General features: G+C 43.2%; 1 protein-coding gene across 4 annotated transcripts in view; it reads left to right on the forward strand.

Moving 5' to 3' along the window:
* Sfxn5 (sideroflexin 5) overlaps positions 1-21,443 on the forward strand; it is a 113,592-nt gene that overhangs the window by 5,352 nt on the left and 86,797 nt on the right. For all 4 annotated transcript variants that reach the window (XM_015479514.2, XM_048804112.1, XM_048804113.1 and 1 more), the window contains exons 2-3: positions 6,098-6,166; positions 20,342-20,419. In XM_015479514.2, the coding sequence (XP_015335000.1) occupies positions 6,098-6,166; positions 20,342-20,419 (147 nt within the window). The remainder of the gene's footprint in view (positions 1-6,097; positions 6,167-20,341; positions 20,420-21,443) is intronic.

Genomic DNA, 21,443 nt, shown 5'->3' on the forward strand with positions numbered 1-21,443 from the left:
TGTAGGATGTCCCTTATTCTGAATATGGTTGATGGCATCTCTTTGGTATTATTTAACATGTTCCTCTGTCCCATTTCTCTTGCCAATTTGAAATCTATGGTTTTTTTTTTGTTGTTTTTTAATCTGTTTTAAAGCACTATCCCACCTGGCCTTGTGGAGGGGGGAAGAGGAAAAGGAAGAGTCAGCACCTGGAGCTTCTAAGACCTGCCTTCCTCTCTTTTCTTCTCCTTTGCTGCCCTTTTCCTCCCCTGAACTCTCTTCTCTCTCTCTTTTTTTTTTTTTTTTTGCTTCACCNNNTTTTTTTTTTTTTTGCTTCAGAGTAAGATCTAATCCGGCAGGTGGAGGCGAGGCAGGAACAAGAACAAACATGGATCTCCTCCCATTTGTTTTCAGTCTATCCAAAAATAGTTTTTTTTGTTTTGTTTTGTTTTGTTTTTTTTATTGCTGCCTATTTATTTTTATTTTTTAAGCTTCCTCACTCCTTCAGAGAGCTCACCTCCTGTTAAGATGACCAGGGTGACAGTGAACTGTGTGTGTGCTCGGGTCCAACGTGGACTGTGGCAGATTTCCGTAGAGCAGGCGGGTTGCACAGGGCTCACTCTGTGGCCCCGGGAACTCCTGGGCAGGAAAATGTGCTCGTCACATGAAATTTGTGTGGGCTGAGAGTCCGGAGGCCAGGAGCAATTTCTCATATATTTTGCCTCATATGAAGTTTTAAAATCACAGTGCCTTTTAGATAGTTTTTTGAATCATTTCCTTCCCGTAGGCTATAGTGACTTTCTGAGAGCAGTGCTTGGGGTTGGTTTGTGTTGTGGAGCAGCTCACACTTCCCAGAATCACCTGGGAAGGTTTTTAAACCGATATTGCTGCCTGGAGCCTGGAGCACTCAAACCAATAGAACCAGAATCCGTGGGTGTCTGGCCTGGCCATGAAGTGCCTGCTGATTCAGACAGGGTACAGCCTGGTTGAAGACACCTGCAGCTCCAGCCTGTCTACCTTGGGCTATAGGTTCAGTGAGTATTTTATTTCTAATCCTAAAGAGCAATCATTTTGAGGTCTGGGGCTAGGTGTCTGTCAGTTCTTCTTGGGCCTTTGCCCTCAGCCTCCACTAAGAGGCCTGCTGTCCCCAGCTGAGCTACATCTAGGAAGAGGACAACCTGCTGCTGGAGGTCCAGGGTCCCTGCCAAGAATCAGCAGACTCACCTTCCTTATGAAGGGAAAGGGAAAGGATTGTTTGACTGACTCATTCTCTGGTAAAGAAAAAGGGAAGGAAAAAATGTCCACTGTGTGATTAGATTCAGATGGGCTGAATTTAAGAGGTGGGGGTGAGTGGGTGCACTATACATTTTAAATTATTGAGAAAATAAAAATGAACTCAAAGAATAGAAACCTTGCCTGCCATTCATGGCAGGGAAGACACACAGAGGTAGTTTTTGTTTCTGCAAAGAAATAATGTTTCTTAGCTGAGGCTACAAAGTATCAGAAGGACCCCTTTCTTTGAGTAAGCACTCATTGAGAAGTTGAGTTATCTAAAAATCATGGATTGCCAGAGACTTTGCTGTTTTAATCGTATCGTTAGGAATGAAGTAACCAGTTCTTGATGGCAGATCTAAGCCACTTTACCTAATAGATAACCCAAAATGATTAGGTTTAAATGAGTTTCTGGTTTCTGGTCTCAATATTACACACTAGTTTTTCTTTTTCTTTTTTTTTTTTTGTGTGTGTGTGTGTGTGGCACTGGGGATTGAACCCCTGGGTGTTTACCCCTGAGTTATATCCCCAGTGCCCTGGCTCCTTTTTAAAAAAAAATTTGAGACAGAGTCTTACTAAGTTGCTGAGACTGGCTTTGAACTTGAGATGCTCCTGCCTTAGTCTCCTGAGTTGCTGGAACTATAGGTATGTGCTATGGTGACCAGCTCCACACTAATCTTAGCTTTATAGTTTCCATGGAAACAAGGCCCTAAGTCCACTTATCAGTCGAGACCTAGCTTGACCCTTTCCATGCATCCCCTTGCTTTGCTGGGAGTTAGGAGCAATCGAAGGACTACTTTATTTCAATTTCCCTCCACCTTTTATCCATAACATTGGACATCAACTCAATCTTTTCCTTTGGTGATACATCCGTCATAACCATGCCGTGCAGCCTTCCTTGTTGCAGTAATTCAGTAGACTTGACTTTGTTAAGGCTGGTCCCTGGGGGTTTTAGGCTGGCTGGGTTAGGATTACAATGTGCTTTGAACCCTTTTCATGGATCTCAGGCCTGTATTTCAAAGTGTTTATTGAACAGTTACATCTGGAATGCCCAATGACCTCAAATGTACATGACCAATGCAGAATCCTTGTCTTCCTCTCCACTAAAACAGTATGCCTCTAGCTCCCCTTATCCTGATTAGTACACATTAGTATTGAACTGGCAATCTACACATCATCCATGACTCCTGGTTATTCCCTGTTCTTCCACTCTCAGCAAGCCTCGCTGTACCCCAAGGCTCAGCACAGTGTGGATCACAGTAGGTCTTCAGAAGCTAGTTGAACGGTGAATGGGTGAAGAGACTCTAGGCATCTGCAGTTTCTGATCGCAGCCTTCATGCCCTCATGCTGTCCTGTATAACCTCTGTTAGGTTAACCAGCCACCTCCCAGTCTCAGTTCCTCTGGGTGCCTCCTTCACCCTCTCTAGGAAGAAACCTATGTGTCCCCAGTGCACTGTGTGATGCCTCATTTGAGCACTGATCACAGTGTTTTGTAGTTATTTGTTTACTTATTTGTGTTTGACTTCCTTGATGGTTCCGAGTTCCTGGAGAGCTTGTTCATGGTGATGCTCCTGGAGCCTGGCTCAGTAGGAGTTTGCAGATGTCTGTGAAGCAAAAATGCTTTATCTGAGCTTTTCCCTCAGTGACTGAAGTAGAAAGTGGCAAAAGAGGGCTGGCAGGGCAGAGACAGGATCAAAACCACAGGACAAGTCAGGGGCTGGAAGTGTCTGCTAGAGCATCTTTTCCAAGTTGCTTTGCTCACATCTGTTCCTGCTCATCCTCATCCCTCTTGGACCACAGACTTTTCAATTGTACCCTCCCTTCAAAGCCTCGTCCCGCCCCGCCCTGCCCTATCCCCTTCAGGAAGTTTGGAGGCCACTGGATGCTCACTAGCCCACTCATCCATTCAAGTGTATCCGCACAGCCCTTTCTAAGTATGTGAGGAGACTGGTAGCCAAGGTGGATAAGGGAGGAACTATCCACATCCTACACCCTTCAGAAGTTCATTGTCGAGTATATTACTTAACATACCAGCTTGTACTTTAATTTACATATATTTTAAAAAACAGAATATTACTTCTATATGTCACTCCTAATACTGATGTTTTTTTCATTTTAAAAGCAATTTAAAAGATATAGAAATAATCACCCATAATCCTATTACTCGGAGGCAATATCTGTTATTATTTTAATGTATTTTCATCTAGCATCTTGAAAAATATGGTCTGTAATTTTTTTCTTTGAAACACCTTCAGTAGTACAGGAAAGGTGTCTTATAACTCTCACCTTACAAGAGTAGGAAAACTTCCCTTTGCCCTTTACCTACCTCCATCAGTTTTTAAAATTTTGTTACATTTCCTCATTGTTTTCTTTGTCTAGGTAATGAAGAAAGTCTAGAAACAGCAAATATACATGATCTCAAGGACATCCGCAGTGTGTAAAAAACAAAATAATAGCCAGTATGGTGGAGCATGCCTGTAATCCCAGCAACTCAGGAGGCTGAGGCAGGAGGATCACGAGTTCTAAGCCAGCCTCAGCAACTTAGTGAGTGATGCCCTAAGCACCTTAGTGAGACTCTGTTTCAAAATAAAAAGTAAAAGGCTGGGATGTGGCTCGGTGGTTAAGTGCCCCTGGGTTCAATGTCTGGTACCAAAAAAATAAAAAATAAAATAAATAAATAAATAAATAAATAACAGTACTTACATTTTTAGGTTATATGACCACCTTTGTATTTATACATGTTCTTTTTCCTCAGCTACTTGAAAGTGGATTACATCCATTCATCCCATAATTCTTTAGTGGATGTCTCCTAAGAATAGGGACATTCTCCACATAACCACAGTACAGTTATTACATCTAGGAAATTTAACATGGATACAATACTTTTTATTAATCTATGATCCATATTCCAACTTTTTCACTTGTGTCAATAATACTCTGGAAAACATTCTTGCATCAAATCCAGGATCCAATCCCATCACACAATGTACTTGACCATCTCTTTAGTGACCTTTAACTGTGGGTCAGTTTTTCAGTCTTTGTCTTTATGACATTGACGTATTTGATGAATGAGGCCAGTGATTTTGTGAAATGTTCCACAATCTGGAGTTTTCTGAGGGTCCCCATGATGAGATTCAGTCCCTCCGGAATGCCACATTGGTGACACAATTCACTTCTCACGTCTACAGGCACAAAATATCCATCTGCCCCTCCGTGGTCCTTTTAATGTGTCCCTGTCACTTTGGTGGAGATGGCACTTCATTACTTTCTAGCACAACCAGTTTCATCTTATACCATCCCTGCCCTGCCCTGGAACCAGCCACTTCCCTAGGGAACCTTGGTTCCTTTCACCAGGGTCTAGATGTCTTTTGGTAGTTTTGCTCTTCATTTAATATCCATCTGTTTCTACCTCCTGGCTAATTAAGTTGGAATCCCACTGCTTATACATTTTACAAAATCATGAGCACTTTTCCATGTCATAACTGTGGTCTGAAAGCATGATTTTAAATGTCTGCATAATATTCAATCATATAAATGAATGTCACTCAACCATCACCTTGGTGATGATTAATGATGTAGCCTTGGCATGTACCTCTGACCATATCTCTGAACATTCTGATTGTTTCCTTAGACTGAGTTTTTGGAGATAGAATTTTTCCAGGACAATTGTATGAGCATTATGTACGTATGCTTTAACTGGGGAATGGTTTGGGCCATTTGAGCTATAGAAGAGGCTAGAAAAGTGATTGTTGTAGCTAGGAATGCTGCTGAGGCTTGTTCTGGTCTGTGTTCTGTACCTGGAGGTGGGTGGCAATAGGGGGTAGAGAGGCTGCTCTGTGTAGGGGGTGCCAGGATGAGCAGAGGGATGGGTCTGATTTATGCAGGAACTTTGGTGACCCAGGGCCTATTGCAGGTCTTTATTGGGAAGGGAAAGGAAAGAAGCTGACTGCAGGGGCTGCTGTCCTTGAATGCAAGGGCAGGGAAGTGGGAGCTCCTGTTTTCTTCACTATGTAGAGCATAGGGCTTGGAGAGCTGTGGGGCTCTAGGGAGGGATTTGGGGCAGAGCCCAGAATGTAGTGAGGCATGAACCCCCAGTGTTTGCAGCTTTCCCCTTCATCTCTGAGCTTGGCACCCTCTTTTTATTCCTCTTGAATTTGGCTTAGCCCAGCTGGCTTTGTCCCCAGGTCGAAGGCCCAGCAGCAGTGTTGCTTGGTTTCCTTTCACTGGGCTTGAATGCCGGTGGCCTGCTTAGCACAAAGCCTTCCTTTTCTAGGGCCCCTGCTCCGGGGCAGGGTTGGAGAAGCTGGTCCCTTGGCCTGCACCTCACAGCAGTTCCAGGACTCTGGTTGAAGCAGGGCCCGTGGTCCATGGGTGCAGTGCTGTCTTGCTTGGGCTCTGCCTGTGGCTATCTTCCCCCAAGTGCAGAGCCGGATCTTAGAGAGGGGCCCTATCAGGGGTGGGCAGGGTCTTCATGCTCCCTAGAGTTCCTGAGCAAGGCAGGGGGGCTGGGGAGATGGCTCCCAGTGATGCTTGGAAGCTTTTGAAGGGGTCAGCTTAGATCTCAGGACAATGGGAGAGAGGGAGAAAAGTGGGAGGCATCTGGAAAAGAAGTTGGGACAGTCACCAAGTATCTGAATGGTCTTTCTGAGTCCACTTTAGGAAACCCTCAACTCTGGGAAAGCTGCTTTCAGGTCCCTGAGCAATGAGGCCTCAAGGGCGTTCATCATCCCCACGGGGAGTCCTGAGACTGGGGTCCCCAATCATAAGGGCAAGCTGCAGGGGTGTTCCCAATGTCCTCAGGGTGTGTACAGCCGCTGACCTCCTCTCCTTTTCCACCCTGCTGCAGACATCCTTTTACGGCCGCTTCAGGCACTTCTTGGATATCATCGACCCTCGCACGCTCTTTGTCACTGAGGTAAGTCAGGGCTGTCACTCTCAACAGAAGCCCCTTGGCTTCTGTACCTTGTCACTGCAGACTGTGTGGGCCATCTAAAGGGCCACGGAGGGTGGGATGAAGGAGTGAGGAGTTAGGGGTGGGTAGGAAACAAGAGGAAGGTAACGGATTGTCCATCTGCCTACCTACCTAGAGTTCATTGACTGCTATATACTGTTTCACATTATTTCATTTGGATCTCACAACGGCCCTTCAAGATAAATGCAGTGTTTTTGTTGTTGTTATTATTTGAAAACTTAATGAAATTATTACCAAATTTATTACCTAAATTATATGCTTGTTATAAAAGTTCAAATAGGGCTGGGACTGTAGCTCGGTGGTAAAGCCCTTGCCTAGCATTCGTGAGGCCCTGGGTTTGATCTCCAGGTCCCAGATTGGAAAAGTTCAAACAGCAGAAATGTGTTTAAGTAGAACAGAAGAGGATCCTTTAATCATCCTCCCTGCACAGTTTTCTCCTTTCCTACAAATTAATGACTTTTAAGGTCAGGTTTATTAAGACATAATTTATACCTTTTTTAGGTGTATAGTGCTATGGGTTTAGGCAAATGTATAAGTCATGTATGCATCACTGAAATCAAGATATAAAACATTCCTATCACCCTAACATGTTCCCTCACTTCTTTATAATCAATTCCCCTGACCCCAGCCCCTGGCCACCACCCATCTATTTTCTGTTTCTATAATTTTGCTGTTTCCAGAATGTCATCTAAATGGAATCCTGCAGCATGCAGCCTTCTTCCCTTGACCAAAATGCTTGTGAGATGCATCTGTGTTATTGCATGTATCAGTAGTTCATCCATTCTTATTGTTGTGTTCCGTTGAAAGAATGTTCCAGAATTTGTTTATCCATTCACTTGTTGAGGAATACCTGGGCTTTTTCCAGCTTGGGACTATTATGAATAAAACTGCAATGAACATTTTTTTGTGTGGATGTATGTTTTAATTTCTCTGAGTAAATAACTAGGAATGAGATTGCTGGCTCATGGTAAGTAGGGGTAAATATATATTTAACTTTATCAGAAATTGCCAAACTGCTGTTTAGAGTGCTGCACATTTTACATTCCCATCAGCAATGTGTGAGAGTTCCAGTTGCTCCACTTCTTCACCAACACTTGCTATTGTCAACTTTTAAAATACATTTATATATTTGGTCTCTAAAGGCTTCTCATGTGTATTTACAAATATGTGTGCAGGAATGCATATGCCTATGAAATAGTATTACTTATTAGATACCGTGAGCGAAGCAATTTGTAAGCATTTTTAAAAATTGACACGTAGCTGGGTGCAGTGGTGCATCCTTGTAATCCCAGCGGCTTGGGAGGCTGAGGCAGGAGGATCACAAGTTCAAAGCCAGCCTCAGCAACTTAGGGAGGCCCTAAGCAACTCAGCAAGAACCTGTCTCTCAATAATTTACCAATAAATAAAATAAAAGGGCTGGGGATGTAGCTCAGTGGTTAAGTACCCCTGGGTTCAATCCCTGGTACCAAAAAAAATTGACACATAACCCAGTATTGCAGAACATCAGGAAATAAAGATAAAATTTGAAACCTAGTAGAGCAAAATTGAAATAAAAATAAATTGACACATAAAGTTACACATGTTTAAGAGGTGCCATGTGATGTTTTGATACATGTATACATTGTGTACTGTTTAAATCAAAGTAAGCATCTGTGCCCTTAAACATTTATCATTCCTTTGTGGTGAATTTAAAGCATTTTCATGTATTAGCTCATGGGATTAAACTCACAGCCACTCTTAACAGAGGAGATGATTATACATTCCATTTCACAGACGAAGAAACAGTAGAAGTTAAGTCTCATGCACATGGTGCTGGCCAGTGGTGGAGCCAGGGTCTGGACCCAGGTGTTTGTCTATAGACACTTATTCTCAGCCAGTTCACATTCCTATTCAGGGAACTTGAGTTGAGGAAACTCCTCAGAGATTTCTTAGGCAGCAGAAGGCCTGAGCGCCATCCCTAGCCTTGGAGGCAGCTTCCTCCTGGACAGCACTTCACTGCACTTCTCTGTCATGAGCAATGCCTTTCCTCAGCCCTGGAGTTGACAGGCTCTGGGAGCGAACAGTCATGGTGGGAGGAAACACAAGGCTTGCTGGACACCTGGGCCTGAACCATCCCAGTGTGCACAGGTAGCAGCCCAGTAATGTGGAATGTAGGAATTACACTGCTATGAATTTCCTACTGCATCTCTGCAAGAACTAATAAGGGCCCAGTTATTTTCCTGGCTGGCCTTATTGGCCTTCTTGGGCTACTGTATCTTAGGAGCAAATGTGCTGAACTTTTAGGCTCTGTGTGGATTCTTCCAAATAGGAATCAGTGCAATTACATAAAAATTTTTACCAAACTAGAGAGAATACTTAACTAGCCTAGGTAATATCATACAAGATAATTTCAGAACCATGCAAAACGAGGTACAATTGCAGTTCTGAAATCCCAGTGTAAGTGCTATCTGCTTGGGAGAGGAGGTAGCAGAACCAGAGCTTAACTCAAAAGATGGAGATGTTCATGGTGGACTTTGAGGCTCACTGAGAAATGGCAGAAGGGGATGTGGGAGACAGGAAGGTGTGTTAGCTTTCCATCACTATGATGGAATTCCTGAGAAAGGCAACTTAGAAGGAGGAAAGGTTTATTTTGACTATGGTCTCCGTCCATGGTCATTTGGCCCTGCTGCCTTTTGGCCTGTGGTGAGACAGAACATCATGGAAGGGAAAGCTGCTCACTTTGTAGCATCTGGGAAGAGAGAGAGAGGGAGGGAGGGAGGGAGGGAGGGACGGATGGATATTGATTTAGTAATTTAAAATGGTAGTCAGTACCCAAATGAAATTAATTTCCTTTCTTTTATAGGGATTGTAATTTAGAAAGTATAGTAAAAGCCACTAGTTCATCNGGGAGAGAGAGAGAGGAGAGGAGGGGAGGGAGAGAGGCGGAGGGGGAAGGGAGGAGGGCTGGTCCCAGTTTCTCCAAGGGCACACTCCCATGACCTAATTTTCTTCTATTAATTCCACCTCCTAAGGTTCCACCACCTCCTGGGTGGGGACATGCAACACGTCAACCTTTCAGGCTCATTCTAGATCCAAGCTATAGCAGGAGGTATTTCCATGGGCCTCAGATTACCAAGAGCAGACAGGGGGTTGGGGATGGGTGAGCTACAGGGTGGCATGCCACCTGGGCCAGGGAGCTCATCGTCCTCCCTTTTCCCAGTCCACCATCCTCCCATTCTCAAGACCATTTTATTTTACACTTCTCTTCCTTGATCCATTTCTCTTTTCTTTACCTCTTGTATTTTGAAAGACCTCAATATTCTTCCACATCACTAAGCCAAATTTGGTCTGTTTCTCTTATCAATCAATTTTAAAAAATGCTTTTTAAAAAAACTATTGAAGTGTCAAAGAAACTTAAATGTTTACTTATTAGAAAATAACCAAAGCAGCTGGACGCAGTGGTGCACACCTATAATCCCAGTAGCTTGGGTGACTGAGGCAGGAGGATTGTAAATTCAAAACCAGCCTCAGCAACTTAGTGAGGCCCTAAGGAACTTAGTGAGGCTCTGTCTCAGAATAAAAAAGGGCTTGGGATGTGGCTCAGTGGTTAAGCACCCCTAGGTTCAAACCCTGGTATCAAAACAAAAACAAGGCAAACCAAGGCAGCAGAAGATTTAAAATATGTTTAAAATTTCACATGTTCCATCCCCTCATTGAGATCTAATAGGTTTCCCAGAAAGATCTGCACCTCCCTTCACCACTGTACCTGAGTTGTATATTATTTCCAAGAGTACCTGTTTACCTTTTGGAAAATTTCTGCTCCCAGAAGATATTCTAGGCCCTAAAATCTCTGGAAGGACCAGGTGCAGTGGCACACACTTGTAATCCAGCAACAAGGAGACTGAGGCAGGAGAATTGCAGGTTCAAGGCCAGCCTCAGCAATTTAGCAAGGCATGTCCCAAAATAAAAATTGAAATGGGCTGGGGATGTAGCTCAGTGATAAAGTGGCCCTGGGTTCAGTCCCTAGTACCAAACAACAAACAACAACTCTTAACTCTGGAAGGGCCCTGAATGGGGTCTCCAGGCTGACAATTTGGTAAGTGGCCCTCATCCTCACTGGCTCAAGCACAAGCAGGCTGTTTGGCAAGGTCATTTCTATTGCCAAAAGGAGAAACTAGAAGTAGCAAGAGGAGCCTCTGAGCTGAGCCTGCCCTCCTTCAGGGCTGGTTCCTTCCACACTGCTGCTCAGTCCACAGATTAGGTCTACAGAACACTGCTTCTCTCCCAGGGCCTGTGGCTGGTGTCCTGGAAGGAAATATGGGGCAGTGGCTGCCCAATTGGAGGCAATCTGGATGGCCCATTGGCAGGGTGCAAGCATACGAGGAGGTGGCTTTGGAAACTGGAGCTTCCCAGAGTGGAAAGATCCTGGGCAGCATGAGCCATCTGTGACCCGGTTCTGAGGGGCATATGCTGAGTCAATGGAGAGACTCATCTTGAGAGAGTTTTGCAGCTGTTCGTTTGCAATTTATAACTGACCAAGCTTTAAAAAGATTCCAACCCTTGTATGTGTAATGAGGCGGAGGAAATTTTATTCACCATAATGTCTCTTAGGAAGAAGGCTGTCTTTGTTCTAAGAATGCCTTAAACAAAGACTTCAGAGGAGGAGGAGGTTGCTGTGTTTGACAGGGAAAGAACTGCACTTTTTGATCCTAAAAGGAGAAGGGAAAGAGAAGGAAGAGGAGGAGAAAAACAGTGGAAAGAAGAGTAAGAAACCCCAGGGTGAGCTGAAAACCAGTACAAGAAATACCATGGCAGAGATTGCCTGGGCTCTTTTGTATTGTACTGTGTTTATAAAAGTTGTTGTGGACTTGCACTGTTGCCCCCCTTCACCATCATCCCTGAGAAGTTATCCACAAAGTCTGCTTAGTCCATGAAATCTCTGCAAGAGGAGATGACTTGGGTATCTTGGAAGGCCATGAACCTCCTGTAGCGTGCTTAGTGCCTTGCTTTTGCTGAGGCTGGTTTTGAACTTGCAGTTCTCCTGCCTCAGCCTCCTGAGCCACTGGGATTATAGGCATGTGCCATTGCACCAGACCCGAGTTAATCTTTTTTTAAAAATTTTTTTTAGATGTTGGTGGACCTTTATTTTATTCATTTATTTATATGTGGTTCTGAGAATTGAACCCAGTGCCTCACACATGCTAGGCAAGTGCTCTACCACTCAGCCACAGCTCCAGCCCCACTGAGTTACTCTTAATTCTGGACAGAAGATGGAAGGCACTTGCTCTTTTGAATTTAATAATTACTTAAGGGTTGACAGATTATCATTCGGAAGGGCATAGAAAACTAACTGAAATAATATTAATAACACCAACTCAATTCTAATATTGGTGTAGTAATCTGAAACTATTTTGAATGCATTGTTGGATAGAATAAATAAGTAATTATACTGATATTGGAACCAGGATTTTCACTGTGGGAGTCAGGAGGTAGTATATGGAGTAGGAAAAAAGAAAAGGAATTGGTGTGCTGTTGTGTTTGAATTGGAGGTGTCAATGTGAACGCATGATTTGCACAAAACACACATTTACATTATATTTCCTAATTTCCTGGTTCTGTTCATTGAAAGGGCCTAGAAATAATGACACTCCAGTTACAATGAACATACCTGGCACTCAGATGTTGGTTTCTAAACACCATTACCCACAAAAAGGAACCAAGGCTCCTTGGAGAGATGGTGAAATTAGGTCGGAGGCAGGGAGGATTGCTGTGGAAAGTAAGGAAGTGCTGAAAGACATAGACATACAATTGCCTTGAAAGAAAACCCACTGGTCATTTTTGGGATAATTGGAGCATTGAAAAGAACAGCAATAGATTCTAACACACTGAATAAAAAATAATCTGGGAGTCTGTAGTCATACTAAAACTGTGGGAAGGGGAATGAATCTCTTTGCAGAAGAATACCAGCTAATAACTGTTGAAGGAAATAACCTTGTGTAACTTTCATTGACGTAACTGTTCCTGTTAGGAGAGTTATTGGATGCTGCTTCTGTAGAGTAGAGGTTTGTTGAGAAAGAGAATATTTATTTTCTCTCAAAGTATCACTGGCAGATTACTTACTTAACAATAACAAAGGGGAAGAGAGAGGTACTTTTTAAAAAAACATTTGTTTTTTAGTTGTAGTTGGACACAATATCTTTATTTTATTTATTTATTTTTATGTGGTGCTAAGGATCAAACCCAGGGCCTTGCATGTGCTAAGCGATGCTCTACCGCTGAGCCACAACCCCAGCCAAGTGGTAGCTTTATGAAAGGCTTGGGGGATATGCTTTAACCAAATTAGCCTCACCAACTGTGAAAAAATGTTATATTATGTGCCTTCTGATGTGGTGAGAGTCAGGTGGTAATCACTAAATACTAGAAGACGCATAAAGAGAAAAATAAAAGTTGCTCGTAATCCCACTTGCTAGAATTAATTAATAAATAATTAATTTTGCAGTACTGGGGATTGAACTACTGCTGACTTCTACTGCTTAGCTACATCCTCAGCCCTTTTAATTTCATTTTGAGACAGGGTCTTGCTAATTTGCAGAAGCTGTTCTCGAACTTGCCATCCTCCTGCCTCAGGCTTCCAAGTAGCTGGGATTATAAGCACATACCATCTTGCCTGGTTTGCTAGAAATAATTGGCATTAACATTTTTGAGTATGTATATGTACAAACTTGGGATGTTTTATACAATATGTATATGTATATCTATATCTGTATGTCTATATATATATATAGGGAGAGAGACAGAAAATCATATGTGACATGTATGTATACATGATGCATCCTTTTTTCCATGAAGCATATATCATGAACCTTTTTTCTTGTTATTAAATGTTGTTTTAAAATGTAATAACTGCATTATAATTCATTATATGGTTATTCTAGAATTTATTTAACAATTTTCTCTATTGTTGATCATTTAAGTGGTTTCAAGTCTTTTGCCATTACAAATAACATTGCAGTAAATATCTTTGTACATAAATTTTACTGCATTTCTCTTTATTTTCTTTGGATAAACTCCTAGAAGTGGAATTTCTGGATGAAAGACTTTAAAGTTTTTGATATAAATATATATATATATATATATATATATATATATAAATATATATATACACATATATATATACATATCCATATATACATGTCTCCACAAATTGCCCTGCAAATTTTACCAGCCTATACCAAGATTTCCTCAGTATACTCCCAATTGCTATGAGTTCGTATCCTTATATACATAAAGTTTTTGTCTGTCTGCATACATTTTTGGCCTATTTATTACATCCAACATATACTTTGTACTTGTTTTTTTCCTTTCATTCATTTCCAAGTCTTTTACATAATTTTTAAAGATCCCATTTTATAGTATAAATAACCGTCTCCTGTTAGACTTCTAGTTCTAACAGATAGGTTGTTATCTTTTGCTTTTTTGCAAAAAAAAACTGGTGTTGGGCATATCACTTCATTTCTGCTAACTTCATTTTTTTTTAGAATAAATTCCCAAGGGCAGGATAAGCAAACTGGAGACCATGGTTGTTTTTAAAGTTCTTGGGCCAGCTGGTTAGGTTTATGTCCTAAAGTAATGCACCACCTGTCATGCTACCAGAACTGTATCCGTTTACCTCAATAGTCCCCCTGAGGTGACTGGATGCCCCTGTCCTGGGGCCTATCCATGGCAGCAGTCAAGGACACATCCCATTAAAGACAAGTTTAACTCAGAGGTTCTGGAACTGCTAGGAGGGAGTAAGAAGTGGCATAAGATGGCCAGTGAAAGACAAGAGAAGGGCTTGGGACTTTGCCTGCCACGTGACCATTAACTTTGGCCCCCAAGTTCTACCACTTGAAAGTCGTGATATTATGGTTAATCTGTGAAAAAAATGCATGTCCCTAGCCCAGGTGGTGGGGAGTGCCTGTAATCCCAGCCATTCAGGAGGCTGAGGCAGGAGGATCACAGGTTTAAGGCCAGCCTCAGCAACTTTGTGAGGCCCTAAGCTACTTAGTGAGACTCTGTCTCAAAATTAAAAATAAAAAGAGCTGGGGGTGGAGCTCACTGGCAGAGCATCCCTGGGTTCAATCCCCAGGATGAAAGAAAGAAAGAGAGAGAGGGAGGGAGACAGAGAGACAGAGAAAGCAAGCAAGCAATCATGACCCTGTTTCCAGTAGATCCAAGATGCGCCCTGTGAGAGCACCCAGTTACTGAATGATCAGGACATGAATTGACACAACCTCTGAGCCCCCTGCCATCTTATGCATCCAGCTGCTCATCCATCCCAGGCCTCTTTCCTTCTTTTTTTAAGTTGCCTTAGCTTTAGGGGCTGCCAACCTCGTCACTTGCCTGAAATGCCCTTGTTCCCAATATACGCACTTCCTCTAAACATTGAAGATTAATTCCTCTCCATTTTTTTTTTTTCTGTATCAGGTTGGGTATGGCTTTGAATGAGAATAATATTGCTCTTCCTTTTCTTACCTGGGTGCCCTGCCCAGGTAGCCATCAGCTTTGTGGAAGTTCCAGACAACTGCCGTGGTTTCTTTTAGAGTACAGTGCTATATCAGCTTTCTTGCTGATATCTCATGGAAATGGCTCAGAACTGGGGTGGAGGGTTCTCGGGATTTGTAGGTGCCACCCACCCACCCTGGGAACTTGGGTAAGAAAATATCCTTCTTGGTTACAGTTTTCTAAGAATGAGGATGGCCAAGATGGTTCTATGATATATATGTGCTGAGGAATAGTCTCACCCACGTCTTGAGTGAGCAGGGCACGGTCTCGGATCCCAGCATCACCATTGAAGGGTTTCTTTTGGCTGCACTGGAACCTGAGATCCTAATCCTGACCCTGCTGTTCCCTTATCTCCCAGCAGCTGCAGTCCTTCATTCTGTCAAACTCCCACGATGCACGGCCTTGTATTGGTGATGGGTGGGGACAGGGTCCAGTCCTATGACACTGCAGATTCTTAAAATTAGCTCCTGCACTTTGTCATATCTGACAGATAAGATGGGCACACCACTGGCAAGTGGTCAGGAACCTCAGAGAGGGGTAGACCCAATCCTCTCTATTTGAGAAGGGGAGGGAACATTTCTGGAAGATTCCCAGAGAAAATAGTACCAAGCCTTGCAGGATAGATGGGGCTGTGATAGACTGTTGAGGAGGGAAGGACTTCTGCTGAAGGGAACAGTATGGGACTTTCCAGAGGAAGGAACATACAAGTGCCACCCATAGGGTCAGTGAAGCCCTTCCCAGGGGTCAGAACGTGGTGATGAAATAATCCTGGGTGCTACTCACCTCTTTTCCACCTGCTGTCACTACCATCTTGTATTAGATGAGTTAAATAGTATTATAATTAAATATTTAGATTTAATTATAGATATTTAGGGCTGTCTGGGGTCAGGAGTATAGAGACCTCAATATAAATAATTAAATATTTAGATCATTTTGACATTCAGGGTTTATACTGAGGTCTCTATACTCCTGTCCCCAGCTATTCAGGGTTGACTCTCCATCTGCATTTAATTTGGGGCTGGGCTGTGGTGCTCAGGAAAGATCGGTTTTGCTTCTGATGACTCTTTCCCTAACTGACTTTTGTCCTTTCCTTCCTGGGTCCCTCCATCCCCATTCCCCTCTAATACCCTGACCTCCAAACCTGTCCCTTTGCTTCATACCCCTTTCCCCTTGGGGTCTTGGAGGAGGCCCAGAAGAGCTGGGATTCTCCTCTGTTCAAAGTCTCTACTGTGGGAGCAGGCACATGCATTTGCGGAGAACTTTCTGGAGAACATTACCCCTATCAAATAAAAGGAGAGGCTCTCGTGGCAGGCCTACCAGTAGGCTGGTGCTCGAGAAGAGCTGGGGAGGCAGCAGTGCAGGCTGCTCTACCCCAGGCCCAGCCTTGTCTCTGGGCCAAGCAGGGACCCTCACAGCTTTTGCATTCAGGGGCTGCTAGCCTGTTTGTTCCTGGTTGAAAAGACTTCCTGCAAAGCTTACCCTGCCCCAAACTCCTGCCCAGCTTTCCCCCTCCTCAGGTTCCCGGGGCCCTTGTGTCAAGTCTCACAATACAGCAGCATGGGAGGAGGGTGTAAAGCCGGGAGACCTTCCTCAGAGCCCCCAAGTCTCTGTGAACTTAGCCACCAGAACAGGAAGTCTCAGGGACCTCTCGAGACAGGTGGCTTGGGGCCTTGCCCATCCCACAGGGCCTCTCAGTCTTAACAGAAGCGTCAAGCCAGGACCAGCCTAGGGCACCCAGGGGGCAGAAAAGCCTGTTCCAGCTTCCTGCAGTCCTGGGCCCTTAGACTTGTCTTCAGGAACTTTGGATTCAGTTCTCCCTCACCCACATCGTTTGCCAAAACCAGGACTTATTGGAACTTATTCTGTTGGCAGGAGGGCTCCCTTTGATGACCGTGTCAAATGAGATGGAATCTGGCCAGGTTGTTATAGGAACTCAGGAGAATCCCTAGAGTGGGAGAAATAATGAGAACACGGGGCCATTCACCACTCAGCGTTGGAAAGTAGAGCATGCATTGTCCAGGCCCACGGAGGCCTAGGGAAGAATCGGGCTTGGCCCGGGCAGCCTGCCCCATCTCTCAGAGGCTTTGGGGGCATTGGAGGTGGGGGGAGGGTGGGCAGAGCAAGGATCTGGCTAAACTCTGGGTTTAAATGCTAAATCACCCACCTACTATTTGTGTGACCTTAAGCAAGTTAAACCAATCGGCACCATCCTATTTTGTTGAAAAACAAAATGTATTGACTCTAGAGAGAAAATCAACTCCACCTTTGCAAAGTTATCACAGAGTATGTGAAAAGATGATTTAAACTGAGTTTTTGTGCTTTCCTATTTTTTCCCCCCTGGTATTTCTTTAAGCAGCATGAATTGCTTATGTAATTGGGGAAAATGAAAACAAAAACAAAACAAATGAATAGTTGGAAATGAATAGTTTGGAAATGAATAGTTTCTAGGAAGTGGCTCTTTGAAGTCTGGTAGACATCTATACATTTAAAAGGAAATGAACAGTACTTTCCAGCCTTAGGCCATTCCAAGTAAGAAAAGCTTTCCTGGCCTGTGATTCTGCTATGGTCCAGACCTGAACTGGATCAGTGCTGGCTGCAGGTCCTGTACACACAGACCTGATGGCCCAGGGGGCCTGGCGGGTTTGTTCTGGTTTGGAAGTAATTCCTGCTGCTGTGGCAGAGCCAGTGACTATTCAGCATCCACCTCCTGCCAGCAGCCAACTTAGCAGCCCTGTCTGCCTTCTGGATGCGCCCCCCACCCCAGCACTGCTTCCTTGTTTAGACCAAGGACTCATATTGAGGTCTCTATACTCCTGTCCCCAGACAGCCTTTTTCCACAGGCCAGAGGTAACAAGGTAACTTTAGTGAGTTTTTCCCCCCACTCTGGCCCTTCCTACTGTCTGAATTTCCTTATCAGATCCTTGACATAAACTACCTTCTATCATCATTGTATGTTTATGGTTAATTTTTTGAGGTATGCCATATATATTTCAAAATGCACAACTCCTAAGTTTATGTCTTAATGAATTTTTACATCTGTTTATACCCATCTGACCAACATGCAGATCAAGACATTGAATATTTTTATTACCCCAGAGTATTTTTTTGTGTGTGTTTCTTAGTCCTTGTCCCCCTCCAAGTGTAATGCTGTAATGATCTCTACCACCCTAAGTTGTTTGGCATTTTTTTTTTCTTTTTTGGAACTGGGGGTCGAACCCAGGGCTTTGCGAATGCAAGGCAGATGCTTTGCCATTGAACTACATCCCAGCCCTGTATGGCATATTTTTGATTTGGGTATCCTCTTTTGTCTTTTGTCGTTGATCATTGAATGCATCAACCTTCCATTGCCATGTAACATATGACCCTGAAATTTAGTAGCTCAAAACAATCATCAGTTACTTTGCTTATAGAACTTTAATTTGGGAAGGACTTAGAGGGGATGATTTATCTTTGTTCCTGTAAAATTGGCTAGGGCGGCCCTCAGCAGGGAGGGACTGGAAGATCCATTTCAAGATGGCTTGCTTGCATGGTGGGTAAGTAGGTGTGGCTGTCAGCAGGTGGCTCAGTGGAGCTGTGCACCAAGGTCTAGTTCCTATGCACAAGGATGTTTACTAAGCTGCTTGGGCTTCCTTACAGCATGGCGAGTGGGTTTCAAAAGAGTGACTCTCTCGAGAACAAGGTGGAAGTGTGGGCTGGTGTGATCTAGCTGCAGATACTGCATGATCTTACTGCTCCATTCTGTACATGTTGAGGCAATCACAAATCTGGCCTCCCAGAATCAAGGAAGGGGTCATTATTGACCTTTGGAGGGGAATATGAGAAGGTTCTAGAAGATTATGGGAGGTGGGGATATTGAAGTGGCCACTTTGGAAGATATATTCTGCCACATTATGTCTATGAGATTTGCCTACATTGTGACATGTATTTGTAATTTTACTTTTTCAAATGCTGTATAATATTTCATTGCATGCATATATTATGATTTACTTATTCATTCTCCTGTTAGTTATTTGCATCCTATGTGAATAGTACTTCAATAAACATTCTTATACCTGTCTTGGTGGACAAAAGCTACCTTCTATCATTATTGCTGCCTCTTTTAGTTTTTTTCTTTTAATTTTTTTTTAGTTGTTAATGGACCTATATTTTATTTAATATGTGGTGCTAAGAATCGAACCCAGTGCCTCACACATGCTATGCAAGCACTCTGCCACTGAGCTACAACCAGCCCCTCTTTTAGCTTTTAAGATTTAAAAAAATCATACCATTACCATCCAGCTCTCTTTTGTGTATGTTTGTGTGCATGTATGAGCGAGCACGCGGCTGAGGATGGAACCCAGGGCCTTGCACATGCTAGGCAAGTGCTCTACCACTGAGCTGCACCCCCAACCCTTTATTTACTTTCTTTTGGGACAGAATCGTGCTGAATTGTTCAGGCTGGCCATCCTCCTGCTTCAACTCCCAAGTAACTGAATTGACATGTGTGCTCCAGTGTGGCTTTGTTTTTTCCCTCCCTTTGTTATTGTCGCCATATGTACTCTAGTAGATAATCTCTGCCAGTGTTTTTAAAATGTTCAAAGGAGATCATAAAAGCATTATATAAATATATCCTCCCTATAAATCAGAAGGTCAGAGTTCCTTCTGATACCCCTTTGCCAAGTCTGAGCTTTTCCCTCCTACCCTCAGGTAACACCTGTTTTTGCTGGGTCTCCTCCTAGCTCTTTTGATGCATTCACACACACACACACACACACACACACACTATTCTCATAGAAAAATGTGGTTTTGTACGTGTATCTTGTTTGTTTGGTACAACAAACAGCAATGTACTATTTGGCAATTTGCTTTCTCAAAGTATTTTGGAGATGTGGCCATGGAATCACATGTACCTCTATTTCACTTTTGTTTTTTCCTTTTTTTTGAAGTACTGGGGATTGAACCCAGAGCCTTGCATGTACTAGACAAGTGCTCTACCACTCTACATCCCCAGCCCTCTACGTCACTTCTGTTTTTTTTTTTTTTAACACACTGAGTCACATCCCCAGACCTTTATTGTATTTAATTTAGAGACAGGATCTTGCTGAGTGTCTCAGGGCCTTGCTAAGTTGCTGAGACCTGCTTTGAACTCGTGCCTCAGTCTCCAGAGCCACTGGGATTACAGGTGTGCGCCATGGCTCCCATCTTCCAATTCACTCCTTAAATTGCCTAATAATGATCCATAGTATTATTATTATTATTACTTTAAATTGTAGATGGATATAACGTCTTTGTTTAATTAGTTAATTTATTTTTATGTGGTGCTGAGGATCGAATCCGGTGCCTCCCACGTGCTAGGCAGGCGCTCTACCACTAAGCCCCAGCCCCAGCCCCAGCCCCATAGTATTATTATAAGACTGCTGCCCAGCCATTTCTCTATGGAAGGACATGTAGGTGCTATTCTTCCTATTGCTTTTTGTGTGTTCCATGAGCTGAGGGCTGAGCCCTCTTACCCTGTAAACATTGTCACTTTGATTGATACTGATGTGGTCCTACTTGACGATGGTTGTTAGGAACTTTGGCTCTGTGGCTTCACAATGCCTCTTCTTTCCTCTGCAGAGACGTCTCAGAGAAGCTGTGCAGCTACTGGAGGACTACAAGCATGGGACCCTGCGGCCAGGGGTCACCAATGAACAGGTAACTCCTTTGGAGATGGGCAAAGGCAGGTGGGGAGGGGAAGGAAGACAAATTTAATGATTAGAATCTGATGGGTAAAGTGTCAAAGTTTTTCTTTCCATTCATAAGTTTTATTTCATAAACTTAAAAAGTTAATTTTGTATTTTCAAAATAATATGTGGGCATAATTAGAAAAGTCTAATAGTACTCGGAACAGTTGTAAGAAAAAACATTCCTGTTCCCCAAAAGCAACTACCTTTAGCTGTTTCTCACAGACAAATCTGTATTTCAAACTAATATGGCCATCTATGCTGCTGTTTCCCAATTGATTCTTTTGCATTCTCTATTATGGTAGTTGAAGATTCCGCTTTCTTATTATCCACCCAATAAATCCACTCTTCCTCCCCTACCTCCTGCTCAAAATAGTTACCATGGTTTGAGGGTCTATAGTTATTCAGTATTCATGTTAGAATAATTATATAAATAAGCTGGGTGCAGTGGCACACGCCTGTAATCCCAGTGGCTCAGGAGGCTGAGGCAGGAGGACCGTGAGTTCAAAGCCAGCGTCAGCAAAAGCAAGGTACTAAGCAACTCAGTGAGACTCTGTCTCTAAATAAAATACAAAATAGGGCTGGGGATGTGGCTCAGTGGTTAAGTGCCCCTGAGTTCGATCCCTGGTACTCAAAAATAGATAGATAGATAGATAGAGATATATATATATATGTGTGTGTGTGTGTGTGTGTGTGTGTATGATATTTCCTGCATAGTCATGTTGGTTATATCATGATTAGGTTTCTTCTCTTTTTCAAAGTTTTGCTTTATCTGGAGTTAATAGCTGCCTGATTTTTCAGGTTTCCTTTGGGTTATTTCTCTGATCACACCCTCTAGCAGCCTTTCAGTGTTTTTAGTGTTCCCTTTCAATTGGAAGACTCTTATCTTTCCGTTCTCTCTTTTTTTCTCCTGAAATGTTCCTTTCTGGATCCGCCTCCCACCAGCGCCAGGTCTTCTTTATTCAGTGGAACACCTTTTTCAGTAGCTTCCGGGG

The sequence above is a fragment of the Marmota marmota genome, unplaced genomic scaffold, assembly GCF_001458135.2.
Source record: "Marmota marmota marmota unplaced genomic scaffold, marMar, whole genome shotgun sequence".
In the NCBI taxonomy this organism is placed as follows: Eukaryota; Metazoa; Chordata; class Mammalia; order Rodentia; family Sciuridae; genus Marmota; species Marmota marmota.